The 21,758-nt window shown below is 39.9% G+C and overlaps 1 protein-coding gene across 2 annotated transcripts in view; it reads right to left on the reverse strand.

Annotated features, from left to right (window-relative positions):
- The window catches only part of col15a1b (collagen, type XV, alpha 1b), a 41,653-nt gene that overhangs the window by 10,700 nt on the left and 9,195 nt on the right, over positions 1-21,758 (reverse strand). For both annotated transcript variants that reach the window (XM_080458103.1, XM_080458102.1), the window contains exons 3-18: positions 9,726-9,913; positions 9,294-9,503; positions 8,962-9,114; positions 6,882-6,956; positions 6,020-6,106; positions 5,048-5,159; positions 4,711-4,751; positions 4,433-4,600; positions 4,044-4,070; positions 3,749-3,811; positions 3,579-3,656; positions 3,405-3,467; positions 3,195-3,332; positions 589-642; positions 302-337; positions 62-199 (exon numbers count right to left, since the gene is read on the reverse strand). In XM_080458103.1, coding sequence (XP_080314229.1) covers positions 62-199; positions 302-337; positions 589-642; positions 3,195-3,332; positions 3,405-3,467; positions 3,579-3,656; positions 3,749-3,811; positions 4,044-4,070; positions 4,433-4,600; positions 4,711-4,751; positions 5,048-5,159; positions 6,020-6,106; positions 6,882-6,956; positions 8,962-9,114; positions 9,294-9,503; positions 9,726-9,913 — 1,631 coding nt within the window. The remainder of the gene's footprint in view (positions 1-61; positions 200-301; positions 338-588; positions 643-3,194; positions 3,333-3,404; positions 3,468-3,578; positions 3,657-3,748; positions 3,812-4,043; positions 4,071-4,432; positions 4,601-4,710; positions 4,752-5,047; positions 5,160-6,019; positions 6,107-6,881; positions 6,957-8,961; positions 9,115-9,293; positions 9,504-9,725; positions 9,914-21,758) is intronic.

Below are 21,758 nucleotides of genomic sequence, written 5' to 3' on the forward strand. Positions count from 1 at the left end.
AAGTGAAACAATACAGACACATAAGGAGAGGATATCACATTTTCCTATATTTTGGGATTACCTCTACAAAGAATTTGTTTCCTAATGGTCCAGGTGGGCCCGGGGGCCCTGGGGGACCAGCTGGGCCTCTCCTTCCTGGTGGACCAACGTCCCCTTGAGGACCAAGAGATCCTGCTGTACCCACAGTCCCACATTCACCCTGAAGAGACCAACAGGTGAGTTCTATTAGCAAACACATCTGGATCACATCGACCGGTCATTGATTATTAAGACCAACTGTATCTTGGGTAGAACAAATGACCTTTGGTCCGGGTGGTCCGGGCATCCCATGGTCACCCTGAGGATGTGAAGACATCATCAAGTAAGAAGTTAGAGCAAATAGAAAACATCAATCAGTTATGTTTTAGAAATAAAAAACAACCACAACAACACTCAGTCCAACAAATGAGCACCAGGGAGCTTAGCTGGACAGTAAGGTGGTGTGTGCCACTTGTATTCTATATCTAAATCACAAACTTCTCCTCTTTACTCATTCCTGCCAACACAAGAATAGAGATCATCTACAGTACGTGACTTTGACCATGGTACCTTCTCTCCAGCTGCTCCGGGTCGACCTGGAGACCCATCTTTTCCCGCTGAACCCTGGAGAGACAAATGCAGACAAACACAAGTAGAGTGTAGAGAGGGTGGGGTGGGGTGGGGTGGGATGGGGGGGGGGGGGGGGGGGCTGTGATAAGTCTCAGGAAGTATGCTAGTGTAGAAGTTCAGCTCTCTGTTGACCCTTTAGCCATTCCAGCAGGGATCAACGCCAACTGTGAAGGTGTGAGTCGGTCATCTTAAAGGAATAATTGAATTTTTGAGAACGACTCATCCATCAGCTTCCTTCAGTGATAATAGCATCATTGCTAACAGTGTTCACTGTTGCCATATAATTGTAACCTGATTTTACCATGAAATACTGATATCGCTGCAATAAATACATATTTGTTGTAGGTCATGAGTCTTTTGACTGAATACTGCCAATATTACCATTTCACTATGATTGCATGTCAGTTGTACATAATGTGTATTTTAAATCTCGTCACATGATTTCTATCATCACTTAACATGAAAGCTGAATAGATCAAATTCAGTGTATTCCTTTAACAAAGCAGTTGTTTCCGTGCCATTCATTTGGCGTTGAATGACAGCATAAGGCCCCACAGACCTCTGAAACACTTTATTCCAATGCACCTTTAATGACTCATTACTGATGATTCACTCACAAGGTGCAAAAGCCTGGCAGCTTCCTCCCCACAATTCAGCCTACTGCAGCATATTCTCCTTATTGATTAGGTCTCAAGAGTCCTGATGCTTTTGTTTGTTCTATGAAGGTTTGTCAGGTTAACATCTTCAGTTAAGAAGCCATTTGGCTCATAAGGCTATTTTGTTAAAGGTGAAAAATAGCAGAACTAAAATAGAATGCTTTCTATGCCGTTTACATCTTCATCTAACAAGTATGTCATCACTAAACGTAACTACAATCAAAAAGTATCCATTCACATTTAAATACTTTAAATAGTTATTACTATTGCAACAACACATCATCAGTTGGGTAAAACTAACGTGTCTCACGACGGTCTAATGTTATATGTGGTATGATAACACGTACTACTAAGTTTTCTTTTTCTCCTTTTGCCTATCTTAAGACTACCATCTAGTCATTATTACTATTATTATTATTATTATTATTATTATTATTATTATTATTATTATTATTATTATTATTATTATTATTTAAATCTATTCTCCTCCATTTTTATCAAACCTCCACAAATATCAGGTCTTGTAGCATTAGATTGTACGAATTAGGCAAAATCTAAGCATACCAGCATTTCTTGGTGCACTGGCTTTAAAAAAACAACAAAAAAAGCAAAACAGGGAAAGCAAAATTTAAATGAACCAATGAAAATAGCAGAGTCGTCTTTTATAAGCTTATATAGAAGGTTGCTGGTCGGTTACTTTCAATTCAGCCACTTGTCATCATGTGAATGCGGCATTGTGTCATCGAGGTTTTTGAATTGAAAATAATCGGACAGAAACTGTTGAAGTTTCAACCAAAAAAAAATAAAAAATGCAATAATCCACATGCATGCATGGACACACACAGCACCAGTGCAAGTGAACCAGAGTACTTCAGATAGCCCAGTCATAACTTTCATTTGAAGCAGCTTGCAGCCGTTTAGCAGATGAGACATGATAGTTAGAGATAATGAGCAGTCATTAAAGCCAGAGCACTGGGGCAGTGAGCTGAGATCGTTTGGACTTGTGCCAATGTTTAAATTTAACAGGAAAACTTAGCTCAGTCTAACATTTATGATCATTTCTATACAACGGATGAGTGACTCTACCCCAATGCGCTGGTTTCTGACTGTAAGTCTCCATTGGATAGTTTTCTGGTTTTCAAAGGCGAAACCAAGAAAGTATACCTCGCCTGAACCCCAGGCAGACTCAAAGTCAAGGTCAGAACCAGAACCAAAACTGGAGTCAGCGGTGAAACCAGAACTGAAACCAGAGCCGAGGTCTGAGCCCAGGACAGAAGCCAACTCTGAGCTCAAGCCTGAACCATCAGGCCCAGAACCACTAAACCAATCCTCAAACATCTGAAACAGAGCAGAAGGAGGAATAGATGGACGGAAATCAGCAAAGGGCAGAAGCAGAATCATGGGAGAGAGACCAAGTAAAGATTGTTGAGGAGGATGGAAAAAAAGAGGACAAAATCAGAGGTGACAGTTAAAGAAAGGGTGAAAAAAAATGGAGGAAAGGAGACATAAAGGTTATTGGTTAAAAAACAAACAAACATAAAAATCACTACAATCACATTTAGGAGGGGAAAAACTACAGATACATTTGAATTACACACTGACAAATAGACAATAAAAACAGAGGAAAATGGAAAGGGAGAGCATATCAATAACAACAATGAGATGACAAGAATACTACAATGTAAGAAGGAAAAACAATAATCAAGGAAAGAAATCCTGAAAGCATTTTACACGGTCTTTCAGAATCTTTCATTCATGATTATTACAGATATTGCAATTGTTCCAAGCTGCTCACAATTGATGCAGCTTGTCAGTGAAGTCAATTCCTAAATCTGCCGATCCTGCTGATATAGTTTAGTAACACATCAGATTTATTTCAGGTTAACTTACTGGTATACCAGCTTTGCCTGGGAGTCCGTCTCTGCCAGGAACACCGGGCGGTCCCTGAGCAGAAGAGAGTCCCTCTGACGACAGGCGAGTTCCAGGGAGACCAGGAGACCCTGGAGGGCCTGGTGGGCCGGGGGGACCCTGATCAAAACAGATCTGCTCAATAAACTGAGTAACGCCAGAATAAACCTGTGCCACTTGTCTTTCTCTTACCCTGATGAGCTCAGTATCACTGTCAAAGTCTTCAAACCCAGAACCGAGAGCATCTGGCCCGTACTAAAACACGTGTATTCCAGTGTTATCCACAGCCGTTTCATTCGGTTTTCATCGAAATTTCAAAGTACAATATAGTTTGCATGTTCGCATTAAATAAATTGCACGACTTACAGGTACACTACGTGATCTGGGGGGTCCAGGAGGTCCAGGGAGGCCAGGTGGGCCTGGAAATCCAACTCCTTGGTCTCCCTGTAAAGACAAAAAGTAAAGAGGGCTACAGACCTGATAGAATGATCAATCCATATAGGTAACTGATATCAGCGTGGCTGTTTCAGTTATACCTTTTCTCCTTTAGCTCCAACTTCTCCGGTCAAACCTGGTAATCCTTGAGTTCCCCTCTGACCCTGAAGGTAAATAAATACTAAATATATTAACACACGGGGGTGTGGTCGACGCCACTCTCGCCTCAGAGTGAGCAGGTCTTCAGTTTGAGTTCAGGCTGGGTTTGGGGGGGGGCTTCCTGTACAGTTTGCATACTTTCTTTGTCATGTGTGAGTTTCCTTTCAAAACAAATGTGCACATTTGCAGCTACATGAGGACTTTGAACCAGAAAAAGAAGCTGTTGATTAAACTTACTAGATCTCCTTGATCACCTTTGCGTCCCTGCGAGGTTGAACAGAAGGATGAACATGAGAGGCCGATAAAGATCACACAGGGTTTAGGATCATCATGTTTCATGCTTTCACTAGATAGCCACTGCAGTGGCTTGCAAAAGTATTCTCTGTGAACTTTTCACACATTTTGTCACAATACAGCCACAAATATGAACATACTTTATTTTGATTTTATGTGATGTACCAACACAACATAGTGAATAACCATGATACATTGTTTTCTTTTCTTTTTTACTAATATAAAACTGGAATGTGTAACATGCACAAAGGTATCCCCCCCCCCCCCCCCCCCCCCCCCCCCCCCATTACGCTGATAACCCTGAAATAATTCTCTTCCTTTCATGCACAAACCTTTTGTCCCTCTCTCCCTGGGATTCCAGGGGATCCAGGGGTCCCCGGTGGTCCTTGTGGTCCAAATGCTCCAGGCTTAGTGTTCCCTTGTACTGTGGGACGGCCCGGGGAACCTGGTGGGCCGGGTGGTCCAGGGTCACCACGCTCTCCTTTCAGCCTCATGTGACCCTGCAAAATAAAATAAAAAGTCTGTTTGATTTTTAATTTTTAATTTTTAATTTATATGTTAAACTAAAAACACCAAAACGGTATGCAAGTGATATGAAGCTTGAACTCACGTCTCCAGCTCGCTCTCCTGGCTCCTCTGTCCTCTGTGGCCCTGCAGAAAATTGTAAATCAATTTTCCAGTGTCAACCAGGATAAAAACTAATTTAACAAATATATAAACACAATCCTGAAATGACTTCCGTCAATCAGTCTGAGCCAGAACGTCTTAATCTGTGTGTAAATTCATATGTAGTCCAGGAAGTTTTCTCTCAGAATCTGTTCTGTTTCTTTTACATATTTCAACAAATTGCTGCAACATAAAAACAAACAAACATAAAAACAAACAAACAAACAAACAAACAAACAAACAAACAAAAAACCCTGATAAACTTTGAAAAACTCTCTGACCTCGGAGCATTTCTTCATTGGCCACTGTTGGAGTCATATGACCAGAATATTCGTCAAACTCCACCTCTGGAGCCTCGGTGGGTGGAGCTCTAACGGGAACGCTGTCCTCGCCCTGAAAGAAATGTGAAATGTGAAAATAACTTCACTAGTTTGTCAGAGAAATGAAAAGTTCACCCCTTTCTCATGTTTCTCACCCATGTGATGTCCTCTAAGCTACAATCCAAAGCTGACTGCAGAGGCCTCAGGGGCTTGTTAAATAAACCCTTTGCACATATATTCTTTAGGATAGAGTAAATAAAAAAATTAAAAACTAAACTAAACTAAACAGGTCAAGCCAATAAATTTAGTTAATTATGGGGTCAATCTTCAACTGCTTTATATTTTGTACTTCAGTGGCCGTCTCATATCATCTTGTCAAAATGATCTGTGGTGTAAATATGTCATGAACAAATCAAAATATTGTACATTTTCAGTGAACAAAGTGCTTGACGCACATTCTCGGAATTAAGAACTTTATTAGTCCAGGTGAAAGTGAATTCACAGACTTGTTACAACTTCATCTGAAACCCTCAGTGAACCAAACATTTCATTGCACCACGACTCAGTTTAACTTTGGGTTGCAGCTGCCTGTGAAGCTTCAAAGTCTCTGTTGATTTCTGGGATGCTCGGAATCAGATTGACTTCCAGGTTGTGGGAGTTCAAAACAGAAGGATGAAAAGGGAAAAGAAGCACGGACTGTTAGAAGGTCAGTGTGCAACAGACACAACAAGTGGAGACACAAGCCTTAAAAGAGATGTTTAGATTGCAGCTGTTCCCTTTTCTTTTTTCTCTATCTTACAGTTTCATTCTGACGCAGGCAGTTGTGTGGCCAAAAGGCCTTCACGGTATTAGACAGTGCCTATTAGTCATTTCACCAACTTCCACTGACTGAATGGTCTTTATACCTTTAAAGAGTATTTTCATTGAACCTACCAGTGTCGTGCCATGGGTGTGCTTCATTGTGTCATCCTCTGTCTCTCTATCATCGAGAGCATCGTCTCCACTGGCATAACCAGAGGCCTTAAAAAAAACAAGAAGAAGAAACTTTTTAGAAAAACAACGTGTAGGAGTAATTAAATCAATGGTTTATAATGCATTGTCACACATACTACATAGTGAATCAGTTGAAAATGTCATGAAATTATCTTCTTTTAATAATCCAATTTCATATAGAGATGTCACTTTATTTTGTTTTTAAATATTGTGCAATTCCTCGATGAAAAAAGAGCTGAAAATGTGTTCAAATGTTCCATCAAGTGCTTTTTCTAGAGAAGTTTCCAAATATAAGTTATGTTGTAAATGCAGATATTTGAATCGTCATTTTATTTAATCTGCATGTCTAAAATGTCAACATTTAAAGTTCATTTCACGTTTGTGTAAATAACAGGATGGTGAATGAATGTAGATATAAATAATGAGCAAACTTATTGGCTACTTACATGCAGAGATTTAGACTTTTAGGAGCTCTCATTAGTGACTTAGGAAGAGATTGCAAAGTGTAAAATCTACTAATCTATGAGTAAAATTCCAAACGTGAAAAAAATAAAAAATAGACAAGAAAGTAAATATACAATAAAAATATCCCTTAAAGCATTTGTAATTAGTTTCTTTCAACCCTAAGTATTATAGAAACTTTAATTGGAACTTTGTATCTTTGTTCAATGAGATGAGTTCTCCACAAGGGGAAGCTGTTGATTCATGTTCTTTGCTCAACATTTGATATGAGTTTTCTCGTCATGCTCTTTGACTGTGTGTCCCCAAACACTGCTTGCGGAATATATAGATTGTGTCTTACGTAAGGATCATCATCTTCACACTGCTCCTCGGCGGCTCTGGGATCGTTTCTTATGACAAGCTGCTGAATGGAGCCCTGGAAGGAAGAAGAAAGATGTGACCACTTTTTGAAAGTCATCATAAGATTCTGTTCAGGGGGAGAAAACAATGCTGCGCTCTTATTTCACCACAATCACATAAACAGAATAATCCTTATGTTACAAGGTGACTTTAAACATATACAATATATGGTGGGATCATAAATGTATGTGCACATATACACAATTGCTATTAATGTAATACTATGTTTTTCACATTAATGTCACAATATCACTGTTTATTTGTGAACTTCTGCAGCTTCATAATTGTTACTGTCATATATGTTGACAATTTCACTATAACTGAACCATCCTCACAGAGGTTAAAAAACTAACCGTTTTAAGAATGTGAGGAAAAGAAAGTGCAAATATTTAAATATCAATGCAGCCAAGGAAAATTAGAAGGAGGTTATGTGACGAATTATTACTCATTTAAAGTTGAATACTTTCTTAGCTATTCATTCTGGTCATTTCAGATGTACATCCATTTCTCAGGATGGGCCTCTTCCAGTTTTGTTCTCTCTGTAAAGCATCCAGAAGCGTCAGAAAGTATCTCTGTTATTTCTAATCTGAAAATCTCACCAAAACAGAAAAAAAAAATGTGGGATGAATCTGATTTGTCCTCTAAAAGCAAACCGAACACTATATTTGTGATGGCAACTGTTTGACTGTAGCTTCACTCTTGTGGTTCAAATGTCGTTTTCCATTTAATAAGTATATATATTTAGTGCTTTTCTTTCACTTTCTATAAACAGAGGAAATAAATAACCATCACACGCCTGATGGAATGCATCAGATTTACAAAGATATAAAATTAAACACTCATGTTTGATGGGAAAAGAGAGAAAGGGGGTTCTTTTTTTTTTTTTTTTAACAAAATAATCTCAACTAATTAACCGAATTACAAACCAACACAAGCTTTTCCCCCCCCTTTTTTTTCTCATGCCATGCCTGCTCAAAACAACAAAACTAATAACATGCACGTAGCCTGCAAACACACCCATGCTGACCCAGATACGACGGACATGACTGGTGCCGAGCATGCACATATTCTGTGGTCATGCTTCAGATAACCCGTTCAGAGAGTCCCGGACACACTGAACAAAGCAAAATGAAATGAGGAAGACCACGTTGTGTCTCCGTGCCAACAGCGACTGACCAACTCCTGTTGCCAGAGCTGTGAAAGGACCGACAGTGTCAAAACGCAGGAGACTTGTTCTCAGCTATGTGTCGCCGGCTGTCCACCAGCTTCCACAGTGTGTTTCCCTTCACGTTGAACAAACAGCATCACAGAGCCAGTGGTGGATATATATATATATATATATATTTCTTTTGGTTGCTTTTAGCATTAAGTTTAAGTGAATTGCACCATCACACTTGACATAGCGGCACATTCCTGAGTCTGAGCTTAGCGCTTGATCTGACCACAACTAAGTCATGTTGACATTTCTAACTTCCTCATCTGCCACTGATTTACTCCCTCATCCTTTCCTCCCATCCGCATCTCATCAGCCTCACAACCTCCCTCACCCTTTCCCCCCTCTTCTCTCTTCTCTCTCTCTCTCTCTCTGATCTTTTCAACAAAGTCAGCACAAAGATGAAATAATCCCTCTTTGATGTTGACTTAATGTCACTGTCCTTGTCGTGACCAGTTGTAGTTTCCTCACTATACGATGTGTAAACACTTCCTCTTTATTACATTTCTTGCCTCCTGTTTTGTTTGGCTTTATTATGGTAAGGAAGTTTAGGATGGAAGGTGGTTGTGCCTTGAATTGTCTAGAATTTCTGTTCAGATTTATTTGACTCATGAATATGAAATAAACTATTTTGTTACAAAACATTGTTTATTTTTTAATCCTAAAGTACAGTTTTTCGGGTGAAATCATTAAAGCGTACGCAAATGATTTTATTACAAGCTATTTTTCACACGAATACCACACATCTTCAGATAGATTTTATTCCACAAACAGATTATAATTTATTCATCATCATTAATTTACTCACCACAAAATTCTCAAGCCCCGTGCTTCCCGCATTAGCCACGAAAATGCCTGAGTTGAGTGAGAAGGTGAGTTTCTCCGGCGTCCGGTGGAAGGTCACCCTCTCTGCCTCGCCACAGTCCATGTAGAGACGCACCTCATCGTGCTCCACCACCACCTGACCGACAGCACAAAAGAAAACACCCATCAGAAATGCACTGTGCTTCTTAAGCCCAGTGCTCACAGATCAAGCAGATAAACTATATGACAATAAATAAAAAAAATGCTTCATGCATGTGAATAGAGAAAAACCATATGGATTGAGAGGATTACCGGAGTAAAATAAGTGACACTTACTGTGAACCGTGTCCATTGGTCAGTCATATCTGGGACAGTGAAGGCGGCGGCTTTGTGGCTGTGGGAAGCCTGTTCTCTGTCAGTGTAATACAGTAAGATGCTCTGGAGACCCCCACGGACTGGAGTGAGGGCCAAACCCAGCTCCACCACCTTCTGATGGGCGTCTGCGATGGCAAAGAGCGTGCCTCCCCTCGGACTGGTGGGACGCACCTGGAGAGATGGAAGGGAATACAAGTAAATGATGGTTGGGAAACGTCTGGCTTCCAAAGGTGGTGAAAGTAGAGAAATGGTACTCATCACTTAGGTAGAAGAGTAAAAAGTAAAAGTGGAAAAAGAATTAAACTCATAGTGCTAGATCACAATCATCAATGCCAGCTTGTAGTTGCTTAAAATGTTAAAGCGTTCATCTCTTCAGTGTTGCAGTGTCTTCACCGTTACAATGATGGCGAAGTCCCGGTAGAAAGACCCCGGAACAAATGTTTTGGCGAGTCGGCCGATGTTGGCTTCAGGTCCAAAGTTGTAGGCTGGAAAGCCTTCATAGCCAGGAGTGAAGGAGACGGAAGGAGGGAGGGGGACCCCTATTAACTCCGTCAGGTCCAGATGACCCCCTGAGCCGCGCTCTGAAAGAGACGGTGAAGGACAGAGAGAGACCAACAGAGGGAGAGAGGCATGGAAAGGATCAATATCTACTCATCACAATAGGAATGATAGCATTTATTATGAGAGTGTATGACATTGTTTTTAGGTGTATAATCTAGATGACCTCACTTTATAAAGGTCAAATTGTGACGGGACACTTCTCCAATCAGAATGCATGTGTATTGTGTCTACTAATTTAACGAAAAGAACTATATGCCTGTAAATGATGTCCATTATTTAAACCAGAGCCACTGGATTACATGTATAAGGCAGAGCTGTGCCACAAACAACAGAAAACTAATCATGTGAAGATATAGTGATGTTACACATCAAATTAAACATAAGAGCCTCATCGACAAGATCGTGTCATACATTTAACATGCTCCAAAAACAAAACAACTGCAACATTCACCAAATGAAATACCAAATACTAAAATTCCATGTGCTCACAACAAATAAAAGCAAAGACCCCACATAACGTAAAAATATACTGTTAATGCATCTAACGTTTAACCAGAGACCGAAAAGATACACTTGCACTCAGACATGCATTTGTTTAGTTGAACAAGGTTCATTTTACAAATATGTGTCAATACAAATATATCTTTTAACTATATATCTTCAGTATGTGGTTGATCGTCTTCGTCTGCTGGCTGCCTACCTGTGAGCTGCTCTGTCACTCACCACATTAGTCTGAGGAGGTACGCGACTTAAAGATCATCCTGACATGGCTTTAATTTGACTTGATTTGATCCTGACACTGCCTATGCCTCACTGCGCTGCCTCATATGGACATAATCCCCCGAAACAGAAAATGCACGCACAGTGGCTGGCAATTAGAGTATTTAGTGTGTCTGTGAAGAGATGGCTTCACATTCCCTTGATTCTCCCCACTATGGAGCCTGTCTCCCGTAGGGACTCTCACCCCTGCTACCTATATCTCTGATGCACGCCCGCACACACCGAAAGATTTACATACAACTTTAGCGCACATGGAACGGACATCTCAACCCACGTGAACACACACAAACTCTCAGACCAGACCAGACAGGCCAGCATGTCGGGGTCTCTAATCCATCAACCCAACCAACTGGAAACATACCTGATTAGAGGGTCTATGTGTGTGTGTGTGTGTGTGTGTGTGTGTGTGTGTGTGTGTGTGTGTGTGTGTGTGTGTGTGTGTGTGTGTGTGTGTGACTGACTTCACCCCCACAAATACAACTAGTGGACCTCTGAACATTTCTACGTTTATTGTTGCAAATGCAGGTGGGCCAACAAAACACACACACACACACACACACACACACACACACACACACACACACACACACACACACACACACACACACACACACACACACACACACACACACACACACACACACACACACACACACACACACACACACACACACACACACACACACACACACACACATATCCAGTCCAGATGTGCACCCATTACTTCTCTGTAATGACTGAAAGTAACAGACTACCTCTGAACTAGATTTACAACCAGCAAGGTGACCAGCGGCCACTTCAGAGGTCAAACTTCACTGGAATCTGGTCAGAGACCGACTTGGCAGCACAGACTTGGTGGTGATTACCAGTCATAACTTGGATTGCGGCCATTTCAAAATGCAGCACGGCCACGTCCTCAGCTTTACTGCTGTGAAACGTTCTCAGGAAAGTGTTTAATGTTATTGGTAAATTGTGTTATTTGTTATTTTTTTGTGCATCTGAGTTTGCAAGATAATTTGAGTTCAGTCGCTGTTCACCATCACTTGGAAACACAATCACAGAGAAATGTGTAACAACACCTTCAAAGGGTTCTTGTGGACAAATCCTTTTCTAATAGCATCATGTGACAGGGATTAAATATCACATTCAACGATATATTCATACTGACACCGCTTGGGATTTCTTAAAAGAAAAAAAAAAAAGAGGCTGGAAAAAAAACATATTTACTTTACTAATTGAAGTCGTCCAAACCTTTAATCACTGAAATTTTCTTCATTCACTCATTCCTAAACCAATAACCAGTGTGACAGTTGAATCTCTCCAGTCTGAGTTATATAAGTCATGCCAATCAATGAACACAGAATTAATTCATTAACTACATCACTTGTTAGTGACATTCTGGGTTATCTTTCTCACCCAGGGAGTCTGCAGTCAACTAATTACATGCAGCACATTTTCCCTTCCTCCTGGATGTAATCCTCGTCATGTTGGCCACATGAATGCTTGATCAGCTTGTGACTTATAAAACCTATATTAACGGCTCCCCCAGTGTTGCCACGCACAACCTTTACACCTTGCATGCCAAACATTCAAACGTTTTGTTTATTAGACAAACCCCTTTACATATTTGCAAAGGGTTAGGGTTGTTTCCCGCCAGTCAATCAAAGAGGGTCAAAATGAATTGAAGCCGCACAAGTCAATATTTTAGATACATTTTCTGCGTGCATGTGAATGGAGATGCTTGTCAACAAATCAACATGAAAACCGGCAATCCCTATTTTTTACTCAGCTCGTGACAGCTTCCTTTGTTTTGATTTTACTGCACTGGCAGTCGGTGAACCTCGAGGCACAGAGGTTACAGTTCCACACACTAAAAGAGAGCTTCGAAAAACATACTGGATCTGTTCGGCACTGAATATCAATTTGTCCATCTTCTATACTGCTTTTATACTGTAAATATATGTGATAATTGATTTACCCGAAAAAAACAAAAAAAACAACACATTCATGCACGGGAAGAACATGCAAACTCCACACAGTTCAAATCCTTTGAGTCAGTTCTGACCATTTGTGTCCAACAGATCATTCTGAACATGTATGATTACATTGGATGTCTTTGTGTGCCTACATTTTAAAATCACATCACAGCCCTGTTAAGGGTTTGCATCTCAGTCGATGTCTCTTAAAACAACAAACAGATACAGTCTCTTCTCTCCAATGGAAGCTTTAACACTCACCACCTTTCCAGTGTCTAAGGGGTTTGTACTGGGCCCTGGTTTTGCTGCTTCCGCCTGCCCTCTGCTCAGCAGGTGACACAGAGACCGACCCCCCCGAGCTGGCTGGCACAGAGGCCGGCTCGTCGGTCTGAGTGTCCTCCTCAGCCTTCTCCCTGTCCTCTCTGCCCACCCACGCTGTTGCTGACTCCGGAGTGTCAGAAGAGCCCGGGAAGGTGACGGATGGAGAGGTAACAGAGGGAGGAGAGGTCGTGGTTCTGGTTCTCGGGTTTGCCCAGATAAAGCTCCACCACTGGGCTCGTACAGGAGTGGAGAAGAGGAGGAAGAGTGTAAGAGAGAGGCGAATGGCTCCCATCCTCTGTCCGACTCCTCTCAACTGCAGCTGTAAAGTACTACTATGTGCAAACACAAGACAGGTGCTCGGTTTCCACCTAGGAGAAGTCACTGGCACATGTAGAGTCCGTAAACATGTTAAAAAAAAAAAAATAATCCAGGAGATCCAGCGGAAGAAAACGTTCTACAAGAACAACCTGTTGACCTCTTCCTGCATCCCTCTCCCTTCTTCTCTTGATTCTTCTCCTCTTCCCACTTGGTTATGGCCTCCTTTCCAACAGCAATCTCTGCCTCTTGCTCTGTTTGTTACTCCCTGACGTTTCCACCCTCCTCTCTCCCAGTGTAATTATTGACTCCCCCTCCTCTGGAGGGAGCCCTCCACATTGCAGCTGACTTCATTTTCTTTCCCCCTTTTCCCTCAGACAGGAAGATTAAAGAGTTAGTTAAACTGCTGCTTCTTCCCCCTCCTTCTCCACTTTTCCTCAGTCTCTCCTCCTCTTTCTCTCTCTGTGTGTGAATCCTTTGGATCTCATCTCTGCATCTATTCAACTGGGTTTAGCCTTGCACCAATATTTGGACCGGAGCTTAGTGATGAAATTGACTGACTGTCGAAGAAAACCGGAGAACACAGAGAAAACCCAGACATGCACAGAGAGAGAAAATGCAAACTCCACAAACAAAGGCCCCCAAGCCAAGCCAAATACTACTTAAGGGCTGGACTAAACCACCAGCAGCTTTCAGAGGGGAGTAGCTGATCGGAGGTATAGATATTGTTAAAGAGCGATACGCTCCAAAAAGTTTTATTTGGTTGAAGAAGTTTTAATTTATTATTTTTAACTTTCTATTTGTTTCAATTACATAGAGAACCTTAGCCATGTTGGGGCTGAGGTGAGTCCCCTCATCATGAAGTCCCTGCTTCTGTTTTCAAGGCGTATATAAAACAACAAGGAATGAGCTCAGAAAACACTGGAGAGGCATCATAGCAGGAGGACTGTTCATTGTTATGTTATGTTATGTTGTGTTATGTTATGTTATGTTGAGCTAAATCTAGCATATTTACAGCACTGCTTGTCTGTTCATTAATATGCACTGTCCCATTCAAATACATTAATAAATGAAATGAGAATTAAATGAAATAGACATTGATTGCTGCTTAATGTTTTTGCAGTCAGTAATAATATTACTATTAATGGCACGTGCAACTGAAAGTAAATTCTCAAAACGTATTATATAGTGTCCTCTTTCAACATAATCAGTCCATTTTTCCTTCTGAATTATGCCTTTGCAAATGTACTTTTGCACAACTTTGCAATAATACCAAAAATATGTTTTATTGAGAAGTACGCCTCTTTGAACTCCTTGTATTACCTCTGTTACTACAGCAATTAAAGAGACTCTCACTGATCCACGCAGCTGTCAGTGACTCTTTGCTTTGCTCTTTATAAACAATATTGTCAGCGTCTGACAGGCAACTTAACCACTGCAAGAATCAGCACGAAGAAGGAAAGGTTGGATTTCATAAATGTTGTTTAGTTTCACAAGGTGCTGTCGCTTTGGTATCTGTAAATGAGCATCTCCTGAAAACGCATCTGACGGCGGATAATTACAACAGAGATGATGTCGATGTGTAACAGACAACATTTGTTCGTCACCTGATTACAATCTAGAGCGTTTTGATTGAGAAAAGTTGAATGGAGGCATTTATGAAGTACACACTTTCTCTTGGCCGCAGCTCGCTGATCATGGAGCCGGAACTGGGGCCCCCATGTCGCTGATCACAAAGGGACGCCTGTTCTGTTGTACTCCCGAGTCTATAAATGTTTGGTGAGGTGCAGGGCGAGGGCCTGGAGTGCCATTGAAGATGGGGCACTGGAGAAGGTGTTTGTTTAGGCTGACACTGGAAACATTTCATACTTTTTGCTCGGTAAGAAGCCATCGAAACACAGACAACATCTGAAACTGCAAACAGTTGACCACTTTGGCCATTGATTATTGAATTATTTGAATGTGTTTCAAGGTTTCATCTTCCATTAATACTTAGTCTGAAGAGAAGGAAGAGAAAAAAAATCGAATGTTACACAAAAATAAAAGCCAGATGTTATTTTTTCAGATGATGGGCAAATCAGAATGAATCAGAAAGGATGGTCTAAATGTGAACTAAAGTGAGAACATAGACGACATAAGATGATGAAAGAGAAATAGCATTCTATCACTGTCAACCAGAATTACTCACTACGGTCTGATAAGAGAAACTTTAAGCCGATCAGATCAAAATAACGCAAAATGACATGTGAAGTCAGGCCCTTGACATCATTCATCTGCACTGGCTTGGAGTTGTATGAGAAGTTGGGGGTTCGACTCCTCTCTAAAAGTAAAAAAATAAAAATAAAATGAAAGCGATTAAATTGAACAAAGACTGAATAGAAGACACCATTCGAACAGTTTCACTAAATAAACAATCCAGCCAATCACTGTCAGTCAGAAGTGAGTGACGAGGGCTATAATGCAGATGATCTCACACAGTCAGAACCGTTCACACTGCAAATGAGTGCGTCACTTGAATGGTTGGAAATCTGATTGGCTGCGAACAGCGAAAAGAAAAGTTCAGGCATGGCCCACATTTCTCAGATAAAAGCCACATTGTTTTTACTGTGCTGGTTTTTCAGCTCAACTGAGGATTATTAGGGTTTGTTGGTTGTGTTGTTCAGAACGTGAATTTTGCAAATCAACCAAGAAAAATACAACTTTATTAGGCTGGAAGAGAGACTTGTGCATGTTTAATGTCTTAGTTTTTTCTATGTTGCAGTTTCTTGGTGTCTCTTAGTTATGATTAAACCCTGAGAAAACCCTGCTACTCATAACACAGTAATGTCTTAATTGTGGTGGGAGAAAAGGCAGAGGGCAGTATCTATTGGAGCAGATGATGGGTTTAAGACTCAAAGAAGGGGTAAAGGAGGTAACCCCTCTTGGGGGAGCAGCTTGATTAGTCAGGGATGAGGGGATAAAGGGTGTGATGGGAAGAGGATGAGTGAGAGGGGCTGGAGTAGAGAGTCACAGGGGCCACACACTGACGCTTCACCACAATGACACCTGCGACGTACTACCAACACAGAAGCAGACATACGCCGCATCACTGGTATGCAGGGTATAGTTGTAGCCTGTTAACCCTAACCCACCAACTGCTCATCCTACTCCTTATTAAGCCGAGTTGCTGTAATTACACAGGTCATAAATGACAATAATGTGTCTCAACGTACTATCGTTATAGTTGTGGTGAATGTGTTTGCTCAGTTTTACATTTACTCAGTCATCAGACATGGAGCAGCATCGGCGTTCTAAGATTACGGCCTACAACTAAGGTTCACTCTTATTTTTATTTAGATTTGACTCATTGAGATAAATATCTGACATTATAGCTAATGTATGCTTGACTGTGTAGGTTTTCATTTGGTGTTGTACAATTAGAGAATAGAAGAGGTTTCTGCAGAAAAGAAAATGGTTTATTAACGATGAAAATTATGATGAAAATGAACCTTATAACAAATAGTTTTTTTTAACAGGAATATATAGTTTAAAGGTTTCAGTATAAGAGCTCTTTTAAACTGGTAAACTGAACATTTCTTGTATTAGTTATTTTTTTCTTTATGAATGGGGTTTTGTTTGTTACTCAAAGAAAAACATCTAGTCCACACAAAGCAGCAACACAGTACTTTTCAGCCAATTCATCAGGCACATTTACGTGATTAGACTGTTTTCTTTAAAGAGTTTTAATAGTAATATTGGGAAAAAATGTATTAATGGATGAGAGCGTGAATAGCACCCTTTTGATTGGAGTTATTGGTGTCAACAAGTTGTAAAAAGAAAGGAACAACTTGTATGGACTTTACAACTCTTTTGAGTATTTGTAGATCTTATTTTCATTTCCATAGCCTCCATCCTGACCTCCATTTAGGGCCTCTGGATTCCAGGGAGGAGTAACCCCTTCACCCCTCACCTCTGTCTCACTTCCTGTCCTACCTAGAAACCACACTAACAATAAACCCTAATTGGTTTACTGTCACTAACAATCCCACTGGGATGCATTAAATTAATCAAAGGAAACCCAATTGGGTTGCAGAAATCCCACACTTAAGATGCCTGTACGATCAAGTTTCCCTTTATAATCACTTTAAAATCACTTATTGGGTCTAAATGTTTCATTTTAAAAATACTAACAGGGCCAATTTTAATGAAGTCATTACAAATCTGTGTACAGTGCAGATGTAATACAAAAAAATGAAGTTAGAAAGGAAAACTCAAAATGCATTCTAGTTTAATAACTGCAGATGAAACGTAAATAACAAACGCATTGACACGGAAACTCTGCCGCCACCTGCTGGTCAAGCACGGTGAAACATGTGAGATGAGAGGTGACATACTCTACATGGGTTGGAGAATTCACACATCTAATGGGGACCACTCCAGAACTCTAATAGAATGACAAACTTCAAATGATGAGAATTATAAAATATCTGTTTTAGCTCAAGTACAAAGATGTACATTCTGAAACAGCACTATTGAATTAAACATTAAACATCTTGTCTCGAAGCCCAAACAGGTAGGCTACTCAGTGTTGAATGAAAAATAAATACAATTTCAACATAGTCATATTTTTAAAGGTGCATAATTGTGCTAATTTAAAAAAAAACAAAAAAAAAACTTACTTGTAGAATTAAATGTTTTTTGCCGTTTCTGTTCCATGTGTTTGTGTGGACAGTTGTCAACCACCAGTTCAAGTGAAAAAATTTTTAACATTGTGAAAATATTTTTTTCTACTGTAAAACAGACTATTTGCTGCATTTTCTTTTCAATAAAACTCACTAAATTAATTTTAGAGCATCCAATGTGCTTTTAAAAACCTTTTTTTTTATGTGATATTTAAAATTTCTTTGTGCATGTGTATTATATACTGTGATGCAGAAGGTAGTTATTGACTCGTCCTCTTAACCGACTCCATAGTAAACACCTGAGTGGGCGAGTTGCAGAGGTCAACAGAGAGTGCCTGTTCTTCATTAACGATATACCACACATGCACATTTTCAGACACTCCAACACATGAAGCAAGGAGTCAATGAAACCTGTGTTGCAAAGTCTTTTTTTTCCCCCTCTCTCTCATACACCTCCCCTTCCTACCTCCTCCCTCTTCCGCTCCTCCTACAATGTGTTTTCATTTCATATTTAGTCAGGAAACATCACAGAACTTTTGTAAAGCTCTTATTGGATAGAATGAACAAGAAAGGCTGCAAAAAGGTCCCAGAACTAACAGTGGCCACTGACTTGTGACTTACTGAATCTTTTATTATCATCACTAACACAGCCGGGAAGGAACATCCATAACTTGACTGATTACGTTGGTTGTTGAGTCAGCATAATGTTTAAGGACAGCAGTGCAAATGTGGATGTGACTCGGGAAAAATTAATGCATATTAAAAAAAAAAGTACTAAATGTCAAAACGATTTACAGCATTGTGTAAAAAAATGTATTTAGGTCCAAAAAAAAAAAGAAAATGCTTTGAAGAATAAAAATGCTGATAGTTGAGAGTTCCTTTGTCAATGGAAACAAGTAAAGTGAGCGAGCAGCAGTTAGATCAGTATTTACGGACAAGTCTTTGCCTTCATACCAACATTATTTCCTCTCAGTACACTTGGACATGAAGCATCCAGACTTGATGTCTCTTTCTTCTTTATGTTTATTGATACTGACTGCCTTTTTGAGGCTTTGTGGCTGAAAACAATTGAAGCCAATCAGATGCCTCGATGGATAAGGACATTTTAGAACCTGTCTATTTTTACACAGAAGTGATTTTATTTTATAAAAATTTTTTTAAAGCTTCTTCATTACAATAAATAAGTGGAGGGACTGCAGCACTTGTGGAAATCTGGGGTACAGACATTTTGAATAAGATACTCAAAATAAACCCGTAAACAAGACCGGAATCAAACCTAGTTTGTCTAAAAGGTGAGGAGTTTACCAGTTAGTTCAGACTATTGTTATAACAGGAGCTCCACCACGGGCATGTCCCTCGCCTGGCTTGTAATTTACAGCTGCATCACTAAGGGGCAGCAACACTTTGCACAAACATGCACACACACACACACACACACACACACACACACACACACACACACACACACACACACACACACACACACACACACACACACACACTAGCTCTGGCCATGCACATACTTGAGGTTCACTGGTGACCCAGGGACAGCCTGCGTCTGTCTCATCGGGTCTCCTTTGTGTCCCAGTCCGCAGGTGGGAGACGAGGAATGTGAGGAATGCCAGACAAGATGATGGACGTGCACGGACACACACTTGCACACACACACATATACATGCTCAAACTCTCTTACCCTCAGGCTCCCTGAGGCTCCCACCTCAGACAAGACAAAGGGAGACGACCTGCGGGCAAAAAGGGCCAGCGTGGCCTGGGAATGGGTTAAATCCATCAGTCTCTATTAGCTGTCTTCTTAGTAAGTTCAAACGACACCGGCCAAAATAGAGCAGACAAGGCTGATGGCGGCCAAAATACCAGCAGGAAAAGCAGTAATCTTCTTAATAGTTTGAATCAAGTGACATCAGAATATAGTCTGCCATTAAAACCAGAAAACAAATACTACAAAAGTACAGCAAGGATCAGCAGGTACAGCCTACTGTTAAATTAAAAATTTAAATAAAGCAAAAGGACTCTAATGTAGATTGGTTGTGGCAGACAAAAATCATAGATAACATCCTGGCATGCCTGAATCAGTTCTGAAACCTACAAGTAACAAACAAACAAAAAAATATCAAAATTTATAAATGTATTGATGAATAATTCATTAATGTTTGGATAGTTTGTATCAGCTCACACATGCAGTCAGTTATATTCTCTGAGCTATAGAAAAAGGGAAAATAATTTAAGTGGGTGCAAGTTTTGACTTTTTTCCTGATAGTAAATCTACACGCAGATTTTGAGACAATTAGTTTAATGTTTTTAAAAAATAATTTTATTTTTTGGACTGATCGTATTGGATTGATAGAATAGAAACACAAAAACATCTTAGAATAATGAACATTTACAATAGCGCTGGGCCAGGGACTGAGCCTTGAGGCACCCCGCAGTAAAACTAGAGTAACGGCAGCTACTTTGAAGCAGGATTGCTCAGCGTGAAAAATAAATACTAAGAAATTATCAGATTTATAATGGCATGGTGACTGTGTGTCATTCATATAAACTTGCAGAGCAGCTTTGTCTAAGTAATTTTGGCTTGAAAGAAAAGTTTAAATACTGCTTTTTAATTAAAAAAGAAATATATACTTTGTAAAGTCACATTAGACTTTTTGAGACATTGAACTGATTCTGCTGATACATTCAGTAGAACTGCATGAGTTACATCAAAAGAGGAGAAAAGAACGTAGTGGGAGGCAGAAACCTTATCAGATGGAGAGTTTAACCTCTGGGCAGGATTACCCCAAACACTTGACCTGCCCACTCAGACACATACCAAAGACTCAATAAAGGCACGGTAAGTACACAATAAGAGTCTGATTTTGCCTGCTCAGATGTTTTCTTGCTGTTGACTAGATAAATGACAGAAAGTTGCATCTGAGCACATGTATGTCCGGATCTGTGAGTGACAAGAAGAAAATACAAGTTCTGGCTTGATCCTATGAAAAAGACACATCAACAACTGGATCTGGACTTACTGAGGATAAATAACCAAAGTTACACTTTTTACATGCAATAGAACATGATCTGTTTGACTATGGATGTATTATTGATTGTTACCAATGTGTAACAACCGATAATGTAATTGCTGCCAATGGCATACTTGCCAATAATGTAATAATTTTGTCCTTTTTAAAATATAATAAAGCCCATAATGTCATAACTTGTCAGTAGTGTAATAGGATATTTGCATCATTATTGTGATAACATTTTGTTAATGAACTACCTATTATACGACTAAAATAGCATTGAAAAGTCTAAATGTTATACCTTCAGCCAATAATATATAAATAAAGCTGTATTTTGCAGGTTTAGTGTGGTTTCCTTATCTAACATTGGTATAGAGGATGGCAGAGTGTCATACTCACTCATTAAAGATACACACTTTGCAGCACTTTCTCTGTTATGACTGTAATAAATCTGTCACTATTTCATTACATTATCAGCAAGTTATTATGTTATTGACTTTATTAGATTCACAATAATTCAAACTATTATGTTATTGGTCAATATTACATTATTGGTTGTTACACAGTGGTTGCCAAAAGTGAGTTCAGGAAGGTGTCCCTATATTATTGTTTGTAATTGTTCTACACGTGATATTGACAGTCAGCTAAAGTATTTTCTTTTAGTTTAACTCTTAACAAGCTGTAAGCTATCCTTCATTTCAAAAGCATATCTGAAGTGTAAGGTGGTACTGTGTGTGTTGATCTTTCCACAGATCTTCAAACCCTTAAGATGAAGCCCGGGAACGGGCGTCC

Source organism: Lipophrys pholis, assembly GCF_963383615.2.
Source record: "Lipophrys pholis genome assembly, chromosome: 1".
In the NCBI taxonomy this organism is placed as follows: Eukaryota; Metazoa; Chordata; class Actinopteri; order Blenniiformes; family Blenniidae; genus Lipophrys; species Lipophrys pholis.